This window comes from Aspergillus foveolatus, assembly GCF_047715535.1.
Source record: "Aspergillus foveolatus strain CBS 279.81 unplaced genomic scaffold BDW70scaffold_6, whole genome shotgun sequence".
Taxonomy (NCBI): Eukaryota; Fungi; Ascomycota; class Eurotiomycetes; order Eurotiales; family Aspergillaceae; genus Aspergillus; species Aspergillus foveolatus.
In genome coordinates this window covers 1652-23652 of record NW_027396070.1, presented here as the reverse complement: position 1 = coordinate 23652, position 22001 = coordinate 1652, and the positions used below count along the sequence as shown (strand labels likewise).

The following is a 22001-nucleotide window of genomic DNA, read 5'->3' as shown; positions in this document are numbered from 1 at the left end:
AGTCTACCAGGGCATTCGTAGTACTGAAATATTCGTGCAAGAAGCAGAGGGAAACAAAAATAAAAGTGGCAAGAACAGCGGCAACCGCGATGAGAGGAATCATAACAACAACACAGAGCCTTGAGCGATTCCGGAATGGCTGGGTCTCAGGGTGGTGTGGGAGTTGATACGGTAAAATATTCCATCAGATCTGTTGGTATTTAACAATATAGGCCATGATATGTTCTTACTGGTATCTGACAGGAGCCCGATAAAAATAATTCTGAGGTTTGCCAGAACGTCTGGCCCACCAACTTGATCGATCATGAGGTAAGCACCGGGCGCAGGTCAACGATATGATACTAGCCTGTAACCTCTCTTTCTCACGTCAGATGCAAGGACGAACCTAAGGCATTGTTGTCGAGCCCCACGACGATTCCACAAGTGAGGATGGTTCAGATATGGCCTCCTTCAAAGCTGGCGCCATCGGGACTTTGCGCCTGCCAGACATTAATAACCCTCTTTCTCCACGACCAAGACTCATCGCACGACTGCGGTCATGGCGGACAAGTTTCCTCCCGTATTGGATTTCGTCGCCAGCTGACCAAACTGAGGTTTTTGACGAGAAGCACTAACAGGCGAGAAACTCCCCGCCATCGTAATTAGAACTGTGCGTGGGGTGAGAGTAGACTGGGCCCTATAGAGGTAGATTGAAAGGGTTCAGTGAGTACAAGCGGCCCTGTGTACAATTCAGTCAGCAAAACCAGCGAGAGAGATAGCTTTTCAAGGGGTGAGGTAATTTAATGACAACGTAAGGCGTGATACCTTCTCCAGCTCACACCCAATGGAAGGGAGCAGCCCCCGCGGTAGTAGACCGGTTTAAAACAGCTGGGCCCAATAGTAGAAAGAAAGGGATGCAAGGCTTGTTTTTGGACAATCATCTGTATTAGGTAAGATTCTGACTCGCCTTAAGGATATACTTCTCGAGCTTCTCGCGTAGACAGTCGCAACGTTCTCTTGAAGGGTTCTGGCTTTAAGTGCGCACACTGAAGAGACCAGTATTGTGGCGGGCAGAAGAAAATATAAGAGCTGTCAAAAATACTATAGCTATGATATTGGACTAGTTATCATACACCGTCAAGATATTCCACTAGTGCGTAACCTGAGTAGCTACTTGTAATTTGAGTACACCTGTATAGTGTGTACTGTACAAAGCAAATCCTATTTACATTGATATCAACAAGTCTCCTCAGCAGGTTCATTCGCTCAAGCCATGTTCATACTCCATACCCTCCATTCTGTGCCCACTTCGACTGATCAACTATGAATTTGCTACGAAAAGAACCTTCTGATTGGGGCTTGACTTTTGCGAATGCGGGTCGGACAAGTATACTTCTCGCCCCGGGTCTGACGGCAGAAAGCAACCAAAAGAAACCCTACTTGCAGTCTTCCACGTCTAGCTGACTCATGATTGGTGTAGCACCTGCTCCGATTTTACCATATGTAGGGATGATGCGACAAGGCTGGGTATCAATCTCACGGCTGACTGACTGCAGGGGGTTACTGTGGATGGCAAATAAGAGTGTTAAGAGGATAGTGACAGTTCAGTAGTGTAGTGGGCGAGAGGTTAAAGATCCTTACCTTTTAGCTTAAAGAGCGCCCAATCAGAGGAATGCGGATGCAGATACAGATGCAGATCTAGACTGAATACGGCTCCATGCGTGTTTGACAGCGGGACTCTTCTCCTTGATAGTCAACAGAGTTCTCGTTACAAGTTCAGCTGCTTCCGAGGAGAAGCATGAAAAGCTAGTGTTGTCCCGCTACTGGTAAACAGGGTGGCGGTGGTAAGAGGGCGTTGGCGCTGACTGAGCGCCCCCAGTCCTAGAGCTGCCTGATTTCAGGAATGTCTGAAGTTGATGCGTTGTTTTCTATGTTACACTAACTCAGCTGGTGGTTTCCAGAATCTGGTTGGTAGGCGTGGTTTGTGCCGGAATGAAAAGACCAGAGAGTAAGCTTGCAATAATTATTACTAGTGACAGTTCCTGATACGAAACGATGAGTCGATATAACCCTTTCCGTTCATTCGCGCGCTAATTGGATCTCTCATTCCAACCCCGCCAGTATTCGACTTAGCTACAGACAAAAAATAAAAAAAACACAACAAGAAAGAGAAAGAGAGGGAGGAAGAGAGGAGGGGTGTGGGCAAAGAGATCAGATTATAGTGGTCACCCCTGCACCCCTGGATGCCGCACCACGAAAGCTGAGTGCCTATGGGGTAAAATGAACTGTACCCCCGACTACTGCAGCAAAAATCACACCCAGTAGCATGCTCCAGGTAAATTCCGCCTTCTGGAGGGTCTGCATAGCTGACCAACCTGCCGCTCCTGTGAATACAGTGTCTCCAGGCGTGGTCGAAGTCGGGGACGGGATACTAGTAACGGAACCAGGGGCAGAGAGGGGCTATAAGCTAGTTAGTAGTGAACACCCTTTACATTCGGGAATCCAAGCATACCCTATCAACAATATGCACCACGCCGTTCGAAACAATAATGTCAGTCTGAATCACCAGGGCATCGTTCAGGAAGATGGTTCCGTTCGGATATGCGGTAACGACAAGCTCCTCTCCGCTGCGGGTTTGGAAGCGCGCCCCAGTGACTAGCAGCGGGGAATAGACGGTGGACCCAGATACAACATGGGCATCGATGAATGCAGTTAAGTCATCTTCAGAAACCGTACCGTTTGAGCCTAGCGTGGAGATGGCGTCGTTGGAGAGTGCGAAGACGGTAACTGACTCGGTAGAATCAAGCGGAGACAGCTGCGACGATATGTAAGAGGCAAAGCTGGAGGTTTCAGAGGTTACGCTGAGTGAGTCAGACAGCGTTCTGGGCCGGGTAAACGGACTTAAAGAACGTCAGTCAATAGTTTCCTGGAAGTTCCACTGGGTTATTTGTACCTGCTGATGACATGGAGGATGCCGCCATCAAATGGAATATCCTCCTCAACAATGGTGACAGCGTTTCCCAGGCCACTAATCAGCTGAATAGGCGCGGTGGCATTGGAGCAGGAATTCTCGACACCCCGCTGACCGCGTGTGAGTACGGTCTGTCCCCCGCCGCCTAAATTACCTTCTGTATCAAGGGTCTCGATGATGCTTCCGGTATAGCCGCGAAGGCTCTCAGCTGTGAGAAGCTGGTTGGACACTTGGTAAAGGTACTGTCCGGTCGAGTATCCTGCTTGACGGAGAGCAAGCATGCGGAACGTGTCGTCCAACGGTATAAATGCAGTGCGGCCGCCTTCGGTATTTGGGGGCAACGCATTGTCTATCCCCCTAGCCCACATTCCGACCCCGTGCTCATCTCCTACATCCGTAAAGGGAGAGGGGGAAGAAGATGGGGTTTCTGTGGAGGTGGAAGTACCGCTGGAGGTTGAACTAGAGTTAGAGCTAGAGCTGTCCGTCGGGGTGGCAGTTGGGGAAGTGGTCTGAGCAAGGGCCTCATGGCAGAACAAGGCTACGAGGTTCAGGAAGTAGAGAGATAGGGTACCGCGATGCATGATGCTGCGTGCGTGATCAATGTTGAATTAAAGAAATTGTTTTGTTAAGTCGTAGACAGACAAATTCTGGCAGAGTGAAGGAAATACTTATACTTACTGGATGGTGCTTATGCTTCACTAGGAAAACGGGAAAATGACAACAAGACTACTAGGAGCTCAAGAAAAATACGCATTTGCCGGTACACCTTTCCACCGCCCGGGGAAATGAGCTTACCTGCAGCCGTGCTGGCCCCTATGAGAGTAGCAGAACTCCTTGCCTTGGGCGTCTCAAACTGAAAAACGGTATATGGCAAATCAACATTCTGGTCTCATATTCCCCGTTGTAGGTCCTGCAAGGCTGAGATGTCTCAGCTAGCCAGCCAAAGCAGCAGCTTTCGACCGTTCATACATGGTAGGGGCAAATCGGATTGGTAGTGTCTGCCAATCGTCTGTAATTACGTCTTCCACCTCCGGGCACTGGCGGGCAAGGCTGTGACAGGGAATTGAAGGATGAATATCCTGGAGGCGGCTTTGTATCCGTCAGATTCCATCAAGCCGAACGCTTCCTATCCAGTCCTAGCCATGCTTGGCTGCTTCTTAACAAACATATCCGAGAACAACGGTGTCGACAGAGCAGCTGAATCCTGGCAAGCTGACGGGTATGCCCAACCATCAGAATAATATGACGCCGGATGAGCATTCACACTCTGTAGTTTCTCTTCATGAAAACTTTCAAGCCTTCCTAGGCCCTTTCCCTCTTCACTGATTGTCTTCTTTACTGTGACAGTGCGTCTCTCCCTAATATAAAACATTACGTAGCGCCAGTGAGTACACCCATGCTCTGCTCAACCCATGCTCAACAGCCCACCAGCTAAACTCAATCGAGACTATGGTGCATGGAAAAGCAGAATCCGCCAACCCCGTTCCGGTGAGTCTTGGAACGGAGCAGCCGCAAAACCGACTCCCACGAGGGCGCGATCTGCTCAACACAACATATCGAGGCTTTGACAGGTTTTGTGATCCTCGAAATCTCATCAGCTTTCTTTGGCTTGGTCCTGCTCTTGCTCTACTGGTCCTCAACTTCCGTGGCCATATTATCGGGGCGGGCCTCAACTGCGGCTCCCATTGTCGAATTGATCCCTTCTCTACTAGTCAAGTACAGCAGATTGATCGGCTCGACGGCACCAATCGTAATGTACTAGGGGCTCTTCAGTTCGTGGCCAAGGGTCTGGAAGTCTGGTTCATGTATGTCGCGGCCAGCCTGATTTACCGATCCGCCCTTCACCTTTCCGCAAAGGACAACCGACTTCCCGTCAGCATGTTGCTGGTGTATGCCGAATTCTTGGATCTGCTCTATCTGAAGGACCTTGCAGTCAAAGCCTACAATTTGGCAAAGAGAATGGACACTAGTGTGACAAGCATGAGCGGCAGGTCCCCACAAGGCTGGGTGTTATACCTCTTTATGCTCGGTGTTGCTGTGTTGTGTGTCATCTCCAACCTCATGGGCGTTGCTACGGCCACGTTAGTAATACCAGGGTTGCAGTGGATAGATATCAATTGGGACGATTCTCTAGCCTTTGGCCAGCTTCTGTCGTTCGAACCTCCTGCGGGTGAGATAATTCCAGGTTGCGAAGAAATCCAACTGGCCGATCGGGCTTACAGCTGCACGTCGAATCTATACGGAGCCAGTCTTGATGCGTTGATTGAGGCAGGCGTTGCCAGTGAAAGGCAGCTGGAAGGACGTAATGGAACGCTCCTGCCACCGGTTATACAGGAAGGGACCTTGTCTTTTAGCCCTAATGTCTCAGAGTCGACCAGCATTATCTGGGTCCCAAACAGACAATCCGCGCAAGCATTTTCGGAGGATGTGAATAATTACTATCTTGCGATGATCTCTAACGTCGGTTTAGGAGACAACTACCCAGACTCTCGTCGCTTCAACCAGTCCCTGCAGGTCCAACTCCAGCGCGTAGGACCTACTATCGGCTTAGACAACGGCTGCTGGATGCATCAGGGGGCTCGAGTCATCAATATCTCCGAGGACCAAGAGGTCCGTTGTTACGCAAGATACACTACAGTCAATTATACAGTTGCCACAAAGTGTATCCGCTGGGGTACTGGATGGGGCGACGGCACCGCAGCTTCCTCTGCCTCGTTTACCATTGAAGATGCTGCTAGTGGCCGGTTTAGCATGCTCGTGACAGTCTATAATACTCCTAGAGCGCGGTATCTTCGCGACACATCCTGCCTTGAGGACAATTCTTGCGATTGGGATAGACTCTTCACTAATCCGGCGGATCCGCTATTTCTCAATATCTCCGACAGCCAACAGACATACGAGTACTCGATGCCGGAGTATTCCAACTCATCATTATGGTGTCACAACAGCGCGTTCATGAGCTTTGCTGCGTATACGCTAAACCCGTCGCCCGTCTCCAATATTCTACAACTCGCGCAGCTGGGTGTTCTGCATGACGACCCGGGAATGGATGAGAGCAACGCAAACAGTGGAGCAACGCTCTCTATCCACGCAGACTGGATTCTAGCAGCATGGTCTGTCAATGGCACTGACGGGGTTGTACCGGCCAGCCGCGGCTCCAGCTCTCGATTTATAGACGCCTTCCAACGCTACATATATGACCCAGTGGCAGACTCCCTGCGGTTCAATATAATCCACTCATACGCAACGATGCAAGCCGTGTCTCTAGTTCCCTACACTACAACCATTCTATCCACAGCCGCTGACCACAGAGACCAGCGCCAACGGGAAGACGACAACCCCTACACATCTGCAACGCTCACGGCGTGGGCGACCGTACAACTCTGGAAATTTGGCATCGACTCGCGAACCAAGGTACTCGGTGTCGTCGTTATGATTATGGGCATTGTCGTCGTCCTCATCAATACAATTTTTTGGTTCGAATCGCCCAAGCCTCCCACCCAGATTATTGTCGCGGCGCTGAAGCATCCGCCGCCTCCTGACCTTCAGGATGAGGAGACAGGTTCGCCCCTGACGACGAGGTTGAAGGATGAATCCCTAGGTACTGAGGAGACGAACAGGGCTTCTTGGCCAAAATCAAAATATAGAAGAAGGAGTTCGTGGGGCTTCAACCATCCGTCCTCGCCGATTTCCGAATCCGCTGTCCAGAGTCCAACCACCGTCTGATCTTGTGGGCGTGTCTATGCGGGTTTCTATATACTGATGGAAAGGTCAAGGGATTAGCACAATGGTTGGTTTCTCTCGCAAATCGGGGACTATCTCAGCATATCGATAGCTAGGATCTGGATAGTAATAAAATTATATATTGAGTCAAAAGCGATCAAGAATCATGAGTGGGAAGTGGAAGCTGGGGGGTGGGTCGATCGAATCTGTCAGTTGTGCCGTTTTGGCGATTCCTGATATAACAACAAAATACCTCGAGCGATCTGCGGTCTACTGGACATTCGTAGTAGAGTCGAATAGAACGGGACGCGGTAGACCACACTCCTCGTTCTTACTGTAACCCTAAGCTTAGCGGGCATCTTAGTTGGGATACTTTCTCTGAATTTCATAGGCTGTCCGCCACTGAAACATGCGATTGTATTCTCAGCCTCTGATTGGCTGCTTGTGCGTGCTCCTGTTATTCAGAGTGCGTGGCCCCATTCAGGTTTTTGGTGTATTAATTTAATCTTCTAAATTATCATGACAGTGGGGTATTCCAATGTAAGAGACGCTATAGCTAGTCCGCCAGTCTATCTTCCAAATTGCAGGTGCTCTTTCCGCTTCTGACTCAACTTCAAGATGATCAACAATTATGTCGCTATCACGCCCCGCCTCAAAAATATTGCTTACAATTCGAAAGAAGTCGACCCTCTGCCAGCGGAACCGGTCCTAAGTATTCTCCATTTAACATTTCATCCAGGAGTCAACGTCACAGATAGACTTCGCCAAAACCCGCAGTACCCATTACCGGACCCGACCCGACCCGCAATTGGGTCGGCATTGTACTGGTTGCATAGAGGTCACCTTGAATATTTTCTATGAATAATATCAACTAAGCTTACAATGAGCAGCTTCCAGGGCTTGAAGCATCTTCCGCTTCCATGGAACCTTCTTCCGTCTAAGACGTGAGGATGAGACCTCAAGGTGCTGGAAGAGCTTATCGGGGGCCTCAGGCAACCAATCTATAGTGCTTCAAAATGAGTGATTGAGATCTAGGAACTCTTTTCCGGTGATACTACAATAGCGAAACCATCTGGCCTAGCCGCCGTTCTTAGATAGATTCCGTCATGACCTTGTTTTCGGGGTTACATTTGTATCTTCCCAAGGTTTAGTCTTGCATTACTCTAACTATTCACCACCCTAACGTTGCCATTACATAGCATCGGTATCTCATGTATGATTTCTTTAGGACTGTCCCAGCAGACAGCTCTGCTGTTGATTTCTCCCACTTCTTAGACATTAACATTATACCATCGTGAACTTCCGGCATACTTCCTGAAAGAGCGCCAGGCGAGCCTCCTGCTCCCTGCAGTGGCTTTCTATATGGCCATTCTTTTCCACAACTTGCACATCGGCGAGCTGTAGTTGACCATTCTTTTTTGCAAAGCACAAGCTGTCTACATGCTTCACAACATATGACTCCCACAATCGCTGATAGAGTGGCACAGTGGCGTGCCTAGCCCTGTAAGGGCTGGATTTTTGTGATCAAGCTGCTGCAATTTACAAATCAGTGGGCGGATGGTTTGAATTCACATTTCTTGGACTGACATTCTTATTGTTTGCTGTGGGTTCTCTTTTAGCCGGCGGTGCCACCGACTGTGACATGCTATTTAATATTGCTCTTGTTTTAGCTGCTGCCTGAGGCAGGATACCTTCGGCATCTGCTCGTCACAAGCACTAAGAGGCTTTGCCATCTGTGGATTATTGAGGTGGTTATGTAATCAACATCTAACACGAACGATTTGAATTGAAGGTCTTGATCTCCTAACTACGATCTGTATAGGCAATTTATACCTTTTCAAAGGTTTCAAAAAGAAGGTTCTCGCTATACAGGAGATATCCTTGTCATACAAACGGTACAAGGCATCAAACAGATATCCCTGCTATACAAACGGCGTAGAGTATCAAACAGATATGTAAACGAGCGAGGTGCTGGACATTGATTAGTAAGGAGGAACCTCCTCCGGTTGACACACCCCCTCAGCGCATCGAGAGTCCTTCAGTATTGGCCAGGTAAGTCCGATATCGTCCTAGGAGCGCATGAAAATCCTCCTTCTCATACATTGGGTCGTTCATCATCTCCGCCTGCCTATCTGCGAAGGAATAGGAAACTGGTGATATAGCTGCCAGAAACTGTCGTTTTACATGCTTGTCATTGCTTTCTGGGAGATTGCGACGTTTGATTGCCAAATAAGCATTGTCAAAATCATTGAGCCATGCAGATATCTTTCCTTGTCGAATTGATCGAGATCTGACATTGTTATAGTTCTTCAAAGCTTCGAAATCTGCCTCTTGATCGCTTGGGGCGTATTGTTGTTTCAGTATTCGCAACATTTGGTATGTCTCTTTATCCGCTATAAGCTCTCTTATCTGTAGAGCTACTGAGCTGCGAATAGCTTCATTTGTTGATCGGATTGCATTTCGCGTATCCTTCCACTCCTGCAACATCATTTGATAATATCGGTATGCGTTCTCCGAGGCCTCATTTTCTGATGGAATCTTCGGCTTGGTTGGTGGTTCAGGCCTTGTTTCGTCATCAGCATCGGGATCAAAATATTCCCATACTTCTCGTTCGTTTGCATGGTCTTTAATGACTTGAAACCATGCGCGCCAGTCATCCCGCGAGCTCAGGATGGCTTGGACCTTCGTGGCGCTGTCTTTATCATATGTGACTGCCATTTTGTCGTCAAAATATTCCGATCTCAGCGGAATTCGTTGTATATTCGAAGGAGTAGGCTCCGGGTTGCCAGTGTCCTTTGGGTAATGTCCAACCACCTCCTAGCTTATCTGTATAGCTCGGTACGGGCTGCGGATAGCTTCAGATATGACAAAAAAAAGAGGTAATAATTCCGTATTTCAGTCCCTAGAGCAATGCCGGGCTCATAACTGTGGATTATTGAGGTGGTTATGTAATCAACATCTAACACGAACGATTTGAATTGAAGGTCTTGATCTCCTAACTACGATCTGTATAGGCAATTTATACCTTTTCAAAGGTTTCAAAAAGAAGGTTCTCGCTATACAGGAGATATCCTTGTCATACAAACGGTACAAGGCATCAAACAGATATCCCTGCTATACAAACGGCGTAGAGTATCAAACAGATATGTAAACGAGCGAGGTGCTGGACATTGATTAGTAAGGAGGAACCTCCTCCGGTTGACACCATCTTATCATTGTCACAGTGCCAAAGTCAGGTCCAGTCTAGTTGCACGTGCGCTTTGCAGGGCGACTGTTATAGTTACTTATTTGCTTGGTGAAAGTGTGTGTTGTTGGAAGCTGATTTGGTGTATATTATACTGTAGATGTTCCAGATAGTATTTATTGTTTTTGGCTCCTCGCACGAGGTACCCTTTTCCCAGAACTCGGGCAACCACGGTCCCTGTTTCTACACACACACACACTGGATATATCTCTCTCTTCCTTAATAAACCCTTCTTGTGTACATGGCAGAATATAGCTTAGAACAAGCATAATGTCCCCTTACATCTATACTGCAAGCCCTTGAAAGCAAATTCTAACCACCAGTTGACTGAATATCTGCAATGAAAGATATAGCTTTCTTCTGATATTATCCCTAATTGCTTAGTTAACTTGCATCCACGCTTGTACAGACCTCTTAGCCCTAAGCCCTAAGCCCTAGTCACTTCCATTTCCAATATCTGGCATGCCGCTTCAAGCAAGGACACCTGGCTTCGGCACTCCCACATCCGCCTCAAGTTTAGTTCAGCAGCCTTGAGAATGGTCTTGAACTCCTCTGGAATCCGCTCAATGACATAGATGCAGGCCATCATGGTCAAGTCCCGGTTGTGGCTGAAGCGGGTGTGATAGCCGTAGTTGGTTGGCAGACAGGTGGCAGCGCAGAGGTCAACTCCGTGTCGCCTCGGTTGGTGTTGATCAGCTGTTCGCAAATCAACAAGCGCGATGGCCAGTTATGGCTAGATCGCATGGGCTAGCACACTACCTGTTCTTGAATGCTTCGGCCACCTACAGCACGTAACGGAGGTAGTATACGTCCGCCGCTTCGATGGGGTTTATGTCGAAGAAGCTGTACTCGACAAACTGTACCCTCCCAGCTTCTAGTACAGCAGGGATATTTTTCGGCCAGACTTTCTCTAATAACATGCTTGATTACAGGGCCACGGTCCTGGGCCACAAAGCACATATCAGGGTAGACATTGCTTAGTTGCAGGGAAGCTGCTGATACCACTGCTAACATCAGCAAGCAAGGCTTTTCCCAGAGAGCCCCATGAGAAATCTGCTGGATGGCTGGTTAGATATGATATTAGCCCTGGGACGATAGGCTGTACTGCAGACAATATACAGTGCTGAATACCCGGCCTTCGTAAACCATGGACAAACCTATGATTTCCAGCTCGGGCCTTGCAACCAGTCCGTCCTCTCCTGGAGACGGGGCCTCGAGGACCAGTCTTGGAATCCCTGGGTAATAAACCCTGGACTCCAGCAGCTTGCTTTGCATCACCGTCTCCTCGATCCATTCCCCTCAGGGCTTACTCGTCCCAACCACATTCTGCCAGGCGGTCTTGGTTACATTGTATAATAGGCCTGTTTCAGGACCTAAAAGTGCTTTTAGTAGGCAATCCAATACTGCATAGGCTTTGCTACTGACCAACTGCACATGCGCGCGCAGAGGTTTGTTAGACACCAGGGTAGTAGAAATAGTATTGTTTTTGAAGGCGTCTGGGCCGGTTTGGCAGGGATGCCGACCGAGCAGAGATATCTGAGGATGCGAGCCGCGACACTGTATCAGCCTTGCTATGATCTTGGACATAGAGGTCATTAAAACAACTTCTGATGCTCAATCCTGGCCTTCTGGCTGACACCTGCGACGGGCAGCGCGCTGTTCTTATGATGAGGAGAGGATATCTGGAATCTATAATGTATTAGGTGTTGAAGGGTTCATGGCTTGGCAGCGCTTGTGCTGCTGTTGCACTGTCAGCTGAGCTGGCCTGTATTTTCAGGGTCTCTGCCTCTTTAGACCATTCTGATAAAATCGCCTGAACAGTCTTGGAGATGATGCTGGCTGTTTGATAGAGTTGCACGGCGTTGTTGAGGGTTTTTGGTGGACGTTCCATGCTCACGGTTTCAAGCTATACCATAGTTAAAAATACTATTTATACTAGGAAAATTAACTGTGGTGACTAGTTATACCCCAGCTATAAATATAACCATACTACAGAGTACGGTTATTAATCTTATAACCATCACATCACCGCGCAGTCATGGTGGTGGTAACCACGGCTAACCGCGGTCATGCCGCAGCCTAAACATGAGAACAAGTGGGCCGGACTTATATTTAACAACGGGTTGATATTGTAATGGTAGGGCCTGGTGGAAAACGTATGGTGTGCCCAAATCCTGCACACTTTACCTATGCTGCCCAGTGTATGACCGGGCCAACTGTCTTCTTTACCTTGAGAATGCGGTCAATGCGACGCAAGTCGTCCTCTGACAGGATAATATGGCTGGCATGTGCCCGGGATTTCCTTCTTCGATTATCTGGCATAGGTTAAGGTAGATTCGCCAGCAGCTCCTTCTTTCTCTGTGACTGCATGCGATGCTATGATAATGCAATGTCTAGTATACTGTAGGGTGTGAATTTGCAACGAAAGCCGATTGAGCTCCTGAATAAGACGAAAGTTTCTATCAAGGTTGTGACCCTGGAAGCTGTTCGTTTCGCGCAGAACCGATTCAATGGCTGGCCACTGGCTATGAAATCAATATGCCTGGGCCAAGGGGCGAATACGCGATGATTGGGATATGCAGTCCGGCGCAGATGGACGCGACTTCATTCGTCAGAATACCTGTTTAAAAAGCGAGGATTCAACCTCGTTGAGACCCCAAAGGCGTTTTAGTATGCCCCTGCTGACTGGTAACGGAGATGAGAAGGGCTGGGTTCGTAAGGTTTGACTTACTATTTAGGCCAACGACTGTGACTCCGCCATGCCGGTCAGCAACTTGTGCCATCAGTTACGAGACGGGATAAAATGGCCTGCCGGGGGCCTTCTGAGCAAGAGCGCCACATTTATCACCCAGGATTTTCGATATACGTCCGGAAGAAGTCATCTGAATGCATATTAATTGATTTTTATATTATTTATTTGTATATTGTATCATCAATTAAAAGTACACAGTAAGAAGTCATCACCGGACAACGCTAAACGCGTATATACGTTCAAAAAATCCCACCCCATACAACTCCATAATCTCATCTATTTTAATCAGGAGCTAGCAGCGAGCTCACTCAAAATATCATCAGCTGCCTTCTCAGCAACCATGTAAGTCGACACAGCCGTAAAAGTACCAGGAATCTTCGGGTAAACGGAAGCATCAACAACACGGAGACCAGAGACGCCACGAACACGGAACTTGGAGTCCAGCACGGCCATAGGGTCGTCGTCGGCACCGATAGGGCAGGTGCACGAAGCGTGGTGGCCCCATGCGCTGTCTTTGACGTAGGTCTTGATGTCTTCCTTGGAAGTCACGGCCGCGCCGGGGAGAACCTCGGTGACGTTGATGGGCTGGCGATGGAAGGCGTCACGGGCGAGCTCGATGGCTTCGTAGAGCGCAGTCAGATCAGCGTCGTAGTCACCGACACCGGTGTCAAAGTAGTTGAAGGTGATCTTTGGGACGTCGAGGGGATCAGAGGACTGCAGTGTCACGGTACCCGCGCTGTTGCGGGGGTGAGCCTTCAGGATAGCCCAAGTGAACCAGTTGTGTTCGTCGGTGGCGTTGATGCTGTAGTCGGGGAAGTAGCCGCGGAAGTTGACGGGGCCACCGAAGCAGAAGATGTCGAAGCTGTTGTCAGCAGTAACGGAACTCTTGTAATACATGGTGGCGGCGAGACCGGGGGACGAGTAGATACCGCGGTCACCAAGGATGGGAGATTCCCATCGGTTGATGCAGGGGTCGTCCTGGTCGCGGATGCTGAAGGTGCATCCGTCCAGGCAAGAGAAGTCGTTCTCAATCCTCCCCTGGACGGAGATCTCGTAGTGGTCCTGCAGGTTGGTGCCGACACCGGGCAAGTCCTTGATAACCTTGATACCGAACTTCTTCAGCTCCTCAGCGGGGCCAATACCACTCAGCTTGAGGATCTGGGGGGAATTGTAGACGCCACCAGCAACAATAACCTCACGAGAAGCAGTCGCAACACCCGGAATGCCGGCAGAGGCGGTCTTGGACAGGGGGCTAGCCTTGTAGAGATGCTTGCCGTCGAGGAACTCGACGCCAGTAGCACGGGGTGGATCTTGGGTCTCGTCAAAGGTAACCTTGGTAACGTGGGTGTTCATGCGAACATCAAGAGGGTATTTCTTGGAGCCATCGGCATTTTTGGCATCTCGCACGGCGATAATGAATTCACGAGCACCGTTTCTGTGAGCATCATCAGTTGATATGGGGATTTGGTAGTAGCCCGGCACGGTATCACGGGTCGTTGTATCAGCATTGGCGTCGCCGGCTAGCAGCGTCCCAATGTTGTAGATATTATCGGTCAAGTTGCCAAGAGCAAAAGCACCACCGGTAAGCATGCTGAGCAACTGGGGGTCCTTCAGGACGAGGCTCAGGGGAGCCGTCTCGGTCTGGAGCCAGCCATCGTAACCGTGGCCATCCAAGCCGGGCAGCAAGTATTTGTTTCGCTCCAGCTTTTCAAAGTATCCGCGCATGTTCTCCGGTGACCACGAGCTGTCGCCAGTCAAAGTGGAGATGTATTCAAAGTCAGATTGGTGGGGGTAGACAGCAATCAAAGCATTGTGTGCTGTGCATCCTCCGAGTGTACCTGAAAGGGCGCAAAATTAGAAACTAGGGCCTTGTGACCCAATTAAGTGTAATGCATACCTGTGCGAGGATAGAGGGTTCCCATTAAAGTTGAGCCTTCAGGAGGATTCAGACCGGTATATAGTTCGCCACTAGGTGTTTCGTAGGTCGTCTTAAAATCGCGAGCCTGGCGCTCATCGTCGGCATAGTGATGAACGAAGAAGTTCCATGCGAGTTTCTCGTCCTCCGAGGCTCTAGCCGAGTAGGCAGGGATGCTATAGTTGTAGGTTTGACCCTGGTCATCACCAGCTTCAAGTAGCAGAGTCTTGTGGCCAGCCAGAGCGAGGCGTGCTGCCAAGGGACCACCACCAGCACCGGAGCCAACGACGACATACTCGTAGCCGGTGATGTTGACAGCCCTGGCAACGCCAGCGGTGGCGGCCAGGAAGCTGAACAGACGAGGAAGCATCATGTTCAAATCTGAGAACGACTGCTAGGGAGTGACGAATCCAACTTGCCGGGATCCCATCCAGGATTTTATACCATAATGGAATCTGTTTCACCCCTGAAACAATATAGAGGTGATCGACCACACATACAGTCTTTCCACTCCCGCTAAAGTTGGTGAAGACCGTTGGGATCCATTCAACCTGTTATGCCGCGGCTGTAAGAATCTTGCTCGTGGGCTTGTGGAGGGGCTCGACCCCAGAAAGCTCGAACCTAGCCTGTTTCAGGCAGCTATCACCGAATGATTGTCGATAGTGTAATTTGAACTCTGCAGAGCTCATCTGTCATCCCTGCTGATCTCCCAGGACGGTCCACATCGGGCGTCGGTGGTTTGTCCCTTCCGGACCAGCGTGGGTGGAACAATGACTGACAGGCCGCTTGCGCCAACCAGATCCTTTGTCATGTTTAGTTGACATAGTAGTTGACAACGCTAACCATCTTAATCCTTAGTCTAATTTAAGTTTTTCTCTTTGGGCGTTGACCGCTCTGTCCGGTGCGGACTAGGGCTACTTAAGTGGGTAACGTACACGGGAAGACAACCCGGAAGTGGCGATAGTCGCGGTAGTCTAAGTCACCTCTGCTACTCTGCCAAAGAAAAATATCGAACGCCTGTCTACCGATAATCCCAGAAGAGCACACTTTTCGGACGTACTAGAGTGGCTTCGTTTAGGGTCACACCAGGCTTGCATGATTCAAAGCAAGGACAGTGAGACTCCAAATATCCTGCACCTCGGCTGATAGCAGCCACATATAGGAGACGCCCCGTTGGATAACTGCTGTCGCCTCATTCAAGCCTGAAAAGAACTATCGAGACGCGGCGGCATAAGTGGATACCCAGCGAAGGGACTGGCCCCTACCTGATGCATTAAGTAAGCTAGTTCATTGGAAAGAATAAGGCATGTCCTGGGCACATCCCTTCCTAAATCATTCATCAAGTCTGAACGCAGTCGCTCCTTCCCCTCTCGACTTTTTATGTGGTTCGCGTTGTAAGATATAGAACTGCAATGTCGTCCGGCAGGCTCAGTAGAATGATCTTGAGACAGGAAGACAGCAAAAAAGTCTCCAGAGTGATATCTAATAATATAATCTGTCCTATTGATACATCATACGGAAATATAAGGCCACGTGATCTCCGATGGCTTGACCGTACATCGCCTAGTTCTAGAAGGTTCTCACCCTCCTACATATATATAGTGTGGGGGAAAGGAGAGACAACAAGATGAAGAAGGAAGAGATCTATCGTCAACGAGATAGATGATCAATCGTCATGTGGCATCCGATCCTTAGTAGGCTACGTCCGTGTAGTTGATACAGTTTCCTTCTGCCCTTTCCCCTCTGAGCATCCACAACATGTTCTATCCTGACCTCCCTCTATGCATCTCTCTCGCAAAGCGCCTGCTCCATTGAACCGACTAGGTATCTCGCCAGTTGCTGCCCCAGGCGTTCCGACAGCTAGGCCATGGATGCGGGATATAGCAAACGGAGAGACCACATGTAACATGGTAAATGTCGAGAGATAACTCTAAGTCAGTTATTCCTCTACGGAATCTGCTAGCCCAGAATAGTAAGATAACTTAGTTAAATATTCTGGAAGAGCTACATGATAAATTATCTCCTTAACTAGTTTATAACTGTTTAGATATAGGAATATCTTGTTATAATAAATATAAGGAAAAGTTAGAAAGGAGCTCTTTAGTCAGCTTTTCCTTGTTTTATTACACTAACTTAAAGCGGTATGGGCCGACTTATAGTTAGCTCAGAGGATTTACCGTGCTATCTGCGACTACCAAAACGGACCTTGCCCCTCGTCAATCTCGGGAATCACTTACCCTCGCTCCCCGCGGGAAATTAGATAAATGTTGTGGATACGCATGTACGTACGCTCAAAGGGGGAAAGACAGAAGGAAACTGTATCGCTACACGAACGTATCCCTTAAGGATCGGCCGGTTAAGCGTCGGCGGTGTAGTTCCCTTCATCCGGTTGTTGATGCTCGACAGGCCAGTTGTCTATCCGGCTCGGGAGTTGATGCCTGACGGGTCAGGTGTCCTCGATCCACGCATCCCGAAACAGACGGATCCACTGAACGGAAAAACAAGGACTTGGAAGCCAACCTACGATGCTTTATTTTATACTACCAAGATGACTGGGAACAGCTTCTGCCAGTTGCGATGCTAGCAACCAATGGCTGTCCATCATCTGTTACTGGCATGAGCCCATTCTTTGCGACACACGGCTATAACATTGAGCCTATTGAAATTAAAGAACCCTTGAGAACAGAAGGCAGGACACCATTTGCTCAAGGGGAAGCTCTTATCTCTAAACTTAAAAAAGCATCAGAGGTGGCCCAGACAATGATTGCAGCAGCTCAGGGAGAGGTAAGAAACGTATGCAAACAGGAACCGACAGCCATCAGACCAATTTCTTGTTGGGAATAAAGTATGGCTTAACCTTGCAAACATTATCACGAACAGGCCATGCAAGAAGCTGGATTGGCGGAATGATAAGTATACAGTAATCGAGCTGATTGGATCACATGCTGTATGCCTTGATACACCCCCAGGCATACATAATGTGTTCCATGTCATGCTATTACGAAGAGCAGCAGACAATCCTCTACCTTCTCAAATAATCCATGAACCCCAACCACCTGCACTGGTTAAGAAAGATGGAACAGAGGAATATGAGTTGAAAAGATCTTGAACCATGACATCTCCAGTGGTGGGAAGCGCCTGAAGCTACTTGTTAAATGGAAAGGGTATACAAAGCCAACATGGGAGCCAGCATCGGAGTTTGACGAGACAGAAGCTTATAAGAACTACCTAGCTCATCATGATGTTTTGGAACCCTCCCCGACTTGCAGACGTCGTCGTCGCCGGCGAAATTATTAACAGGCAGCAGCTGAGATCCACAGTCTTTGTTGGGGAGGGGGGGTATTTGTCACAGGCTATGGCCTGGGTCTTGGTTATCGGCAATGCCCTCAACCAAAGGTCTAAACAAGGTTTCTGTTACACCGGTCTGAACCAAGGTTCGTAAAAGTCAAAAGTGTTGACGTATGTCCGGAAAGGTTGATAAAAGGGATGAGAGAGGGTTCATGTTTCTGTCTTTTATTTTGTTTCTCTAAGCTTGTGATATTCGTGAATACAGGACAGCTAGTTGAAAACAATATTACCTACGCCCGTTACACTTCCTGCAAGGTCAGCTTGCACCCCTTCCTGCAAGGTCAACTTACACACCTTCACGCAAAGTCAACTTACACCATAGAGATTCTAGATGTGTAACAGGTATAGGTAGTATTGTTTTCAACTAGCTGTCCTGTATTCACGAATTTCATAAGCTTAGAGAAGGAAACAAAAGAAAGAAGCGCAAATATCCTCCTTCTCCCTTTTATCAGCCTTTTCTAGTTCAACGGTCTTGTACATCAAAGAAACCTGTATTCTGCACCAGCAATGCAGTTGAGTTCTCGCATATAGCGAGCTGAGAATGCCGGTGGGGGTATTGTCGATGAGGGCATCGGTGATTATTAGCGATCCCACGGGCTGACCATCGCTCATGGCACCGCCGGCTCCACCAACGATTATAATTCCAGTTTCGCAGGACTCGATCACGATGTCTTGCATTGTCCACGCCCAATCCCAGTGGACCTGGAGAGCTTTGTTGCAGTTCACAAAGACTAGATGGCTAGTAGTGAATTGCTGGTTGCCGAAAAAGGCTCCAAAGTTTATCCCAACAAAGGTAAGATCACTAAGGAATCCGCGACTGCCGTTTTCCATGTAGATACCCTGCTGCGTGGTGCCGGTCTGGGCGTAGAACATCTGTATTTGGGGAGACCATACGTAGTTGGAGAGACCATATGTAGTAGGGCACTATAATACAATGACCCTGGACTCAAGGGATAACTGCAATAAACAGAAATTGCGTCACAGAAGAGGAAATAAGTGGAAGGAGCGTGTGTACAGCTGGGTAAACCTACCACCCTAGCTGCAAGGATAATGCCCATCGTAGTTATAACCCCAATTGTTAAATACCTCCTCGCCACTGCAGATTGGAATTCGGTTGTGGCCAGCTGACTGGACCTCATCCTCAATGAATCCTGCTGTTTTGATGCTGTTGTCATCAAGACTGGAGAGATCCTTCAGGTCCCAGCCGTTCTTGCCATTGTTTTCATTGTACGAGTGGATCGAGCTGAGAGTTCAGTCCGTTAGCCTATGCCCAATTATGCCCGAAAAAAAAACACCTACCTTGCTAGCATGTCATCCAGTAAGACACCATAATTTTCCGTCATCTCGACTCCTGGGGGCGCATCAAACCTGTACAGACGGCAGGTCCCTTGGCCACCCCCGGGCATTTGACAGGTATTGGAGGCAGTGCCCTCGGTATACACGAGGTAGTATGCTTTGCCTTGGTAACAAGCCTTGGTGGCCTCTGCGGTAGCATCGAATATGTAATCGCTGACCGTGTTGCTGTCATCGTCACAAGGATGGCCGCCTGTGTCTAGCCAGAAGACAGAACGGCTTGACTCTTGCCAGACCTGCGGGATTGCATAAGAGAAGAAGGACGTTTTTATGAGGTCCTCCATCTCCCGACGGGAATATCGGGGCAGTTGCGTGGTGCCCTCCCCAATCAACCCGTCGATCAGCTGACCGTCCTTAATGGCCTTGGTAAGAGTGGCGATCGACTTGTCAGACCCGTTGAACAGCTCCTCGGCTGCAGAGCCCGCAGAAAGTTCCCATAGGTCAAATGTCTTGCTCATTTGTAACTTGAAGCAGCTGCATCATCATCGTCCCAGTCACTAAGCAGGTTAGCAAACGACTTTACCCACCTGACAAGCTATAAAGGGGGACCACTAGTCTTCAGGGTTGTATCTTTGGAAAGGTTGACCCATCCAGCCACCAGGGTGTATGTGATGTCTTTTGCGGTATCTAGTTTGTTCGGGTTTCTAGTGAAATAGGCTGTGTTTCGAAGAACTACATTGATTGTAAAGTTAGTTGGGAGTGAGGGACACAGGAATCAGCAGTCACACGAACTGGAGTTGAAAGCAGGCGCCATGGCCGATGGAACCACAATACCCAGAATGTCCATCAAGACGTTGAAAGCCGTCGTATGGTTTTTCACTGGAGCGAAAGTGTCCACAAATTCTTGGGCTTTCTCGGGCTCATTGATGCCAGAGCCGGCATCCTTGATGGCTTGATAGTAATCCTTAAACATCTATATGGCGTGTTTAGCATGTCACAGCACTCGCCGAACCTGGAATCCAGGACTCACCGTGTTAGTTTGACCAGCAAGTTTAGAACCTCCCACCCTGCCAGTCCAGAGCCAGACCCCTGAGTGTCAGGGCAAGAGAGACAAGCTAGCCCTAGGCCCTGAGGTGCTAGCTTGCCCTCAAGGGCTGCTAGCAGCGCTGCCCCTTTTTCAATTCTCAATGGCTAACTGGTCAGCACAAAGCAACCCTGTAAATTACCCAGGAACCGGATCGCTGCGGAGATGGCGCGACCCGCGTTGTGCTCAGGCATTGAGAATACGCCGCGCTTCTGACTGCTTCTGTCAACCTCGACAGAGGCAAACTCCAGCGCGGTGGAGCGAGAAACGATTCTGCCTGCAATTAATCTAACAGATTTGCTTTTTCGCCACTCCGGCGTTGCATTGACAATTTTATTGCCTCTTGAAACCAGCCGCTGGGAGCTCCAACACGAGTTTATTTTGCTCAAGAGAAGCTGCCAAGACATTTCTCTTCTTGGTCCTGATTTCACCAGTCAACTGCGGGACATTGAAATATAATTCCCAAGCAGCGCCCCTTCTCAATACCCTTGTCCAGCCGGGCTTTCATTCCTTCCTCTTGCAGCAATGCCGTTCACTCCGTTATTCTTCATGCTTCTCTTCACGCTCTTTCCCATCTTCGGTCGAGCCCAGTCTCCCTCAACCCGTCGTCGAACTCGACCAACTCTTTCCTCGCAATAAAACCTATGCACCCCTCCGCTATTTCCCGCTGGTATGGGGTCTACAAAATGCAACAACCGCATACCCCTTCGTCTTCAAGCTATACTGGCGACTATCATTAGCAGACTCTGCTATCTACGTCGCCCAGGGTGAGGGCTTTTTCCCCGATTGAGGAGCACATGGCAGACTCGTACTCTGATGGGCCTGCGCCATCAGACCCGGTTATATTCAATGAATTCCCAATCAGCCTGAGGAACTTTTCGACGGGCCGCTGGAAGCTCGAATGGAAGTTTGGATTTGATTATAATTGCTCCCTGGTGGATCCAGGGACGCCGGATAGACATTATCAAAAACAGCCATACCAAAGTGTTGTATTTACGATTGCCGAAAGTGGAAAGCTGGTTGATTTGCTCGGAGATTGGGACTGCGAGGCTGAGAGTAAGAGTGAGGCCGACAGCGCAGTTGCATTCGAAACATCTCCGCCTCACTACCTTGAACCAGATCGAAACTGCCTTGTTGTGAATAGCACCATGCCGGACCCTTGTGTGCTGCTGTTTGATGTGGACGCTGTTGAAAATATTACTGCTGCCGCCCGAGAACTAGGACGCTGTGAGTCTTTTGACGGTGAATTGGCAGACTTTCCGGTGGACTGCCGCAACAGTGCGATACGGGTCTCTACCAGATGGACGGGCAGTCTTATCCTGCTGAGTATTGGCTGGCTTGCTGTCATGCTCTGATAGCACTCGACTCATTTCATTATAGCATATCCTCAAATTAATCTCATCGTAATGGTGGTTCCTTCCCTGCATGGTTATGGCATGCTACTAAAGACTTCTGTGCAGATATGGTTTGATCTACCACAGAAATATTCATCCATAGGCCACTTACTAGCTTTGCTCAGGGACAAGTCAGATTAAATAGTCAATAAACCTTGCACTCCCTAATATCGGCTCCCCCTCCCTCCTTGTTCTCCTAGCCTACTTGCACTGTAGCTGGCAGAGTTCCCCTCTCTACTAGGTTCAGCTTCATCCTGTGTTAGTAGGAGTGTGATTAGCATGTGTGCGTACTGCAATG

At 49.0% G+C, this 22001-nt stretch overlaps 6 protein-coding genes across 6 annotated transcripts; 2 read left to right on the top strand and 4 right to left on the bottom strand.

The window, feature by feature from the left end:
* Positions 1-2247: 2247 nt before the first annotated feature.
* Positions 2248-3531, bottom strand: BDW70DRAFT_156653 (fasciclin domain-containing protein; the record flags this gene model as incomplete). Its single annotated transcript, XM_073740225.1, has 3 exons — positions 2248-2439; positions 2492-2879; positions 2933-3531. 3 exons carry the CDS (start codon positions 3529-3531, stop codon positions 2248-2250), a joined length of 1179 nt encoding a protein of 392 aa, XP_073599295.1.
* Positions 3532-4399: 868 nt separating this feature from the next.
* BDW70DRAFT_156652 (uncharacterized protein) lies at positions 4400-6676 on the top strand (the record flags this gene model as incomplete). Its single annotated transcript, XM_073740224.1, has 1 exon — positions 4400-6676. One exon carries the CDS (start codon positions 4400-4402, stop codon positions 6674-6676), a length of 2277 nt encoding a protein of 758 aa, XP_073599294.1.
* Positions 6677-12954: 6278 nt separating this feature from the next.
* Positions 12955-14954, bottom strand: BDW70DRAFT_156650 (GMC family oxidoreductase; the record flags this gene model as incomplete). The annotated part of the gene is made up of 2 exons (XM_073740223.1): positions 12955-14507; positions 14567-14954. The coding sequence occupies 2 exons, from the start codon at positions 14952-14954 to the stop codon at positions 12955-12957; spliced, it is 1941 nt and encodes a 646-aa protein (XP_073599293.1).
* A 3374-nt stretch (positions 14955-18328) lies between these two features.
* Positions 18329-19743, bottom strand: BDW70DRAFT_156649 (uncharacterized protein; the record flags this gene model as incomplete). The annotated part of the gene is made up of 3 exons (XM_073740222.1): positions 18329-18805; positions 19019-19175; positions 19232-19743. 3 exons carry the CDS (start codon positions 19741-19743, stop codon positions 18329-18331), a joined length of 1146 nt encoding a protein of 381 aa, XP_073599292.1.
* Positions 19744-19820: 77 nt separating this feature from the next.
* BDW70DRAFT_156648 (uncharacterized protein) lies at positions 19821-20198 on the bottom strand (the record flags this gene model as incomplete). The annotated part of the gene is made up of 2 exons (XM_073740221.1): positions 19821-19957; positions 20018-20198. 2 exons carry the CDS (start codon positions 20196-20198, stop codon positions 19821-19823), a joined length of 318 nt encoding a protein of 105 aa, XP_073599291.1.
* Positions 20199-21106: 908 nt separating this feature from the next.
* On the top strand, positions 21107-21664 carry BDW70DRAFT_156647 (uncharacterized protein; the record flags this gene model as incomplete). The annotated part of the gene is made up of 1 exon (XM_073740220.1): positions 21107-21664. One exon carries the CDS (start codon positions 21107-21109, stop codon positions 21662-21664), a length of 558 nt encoding a protein of 185 aa, XP_073599290.1.
* Between the last annotated feature and the right edge of the window lie 337 nt (positions 21665-22001).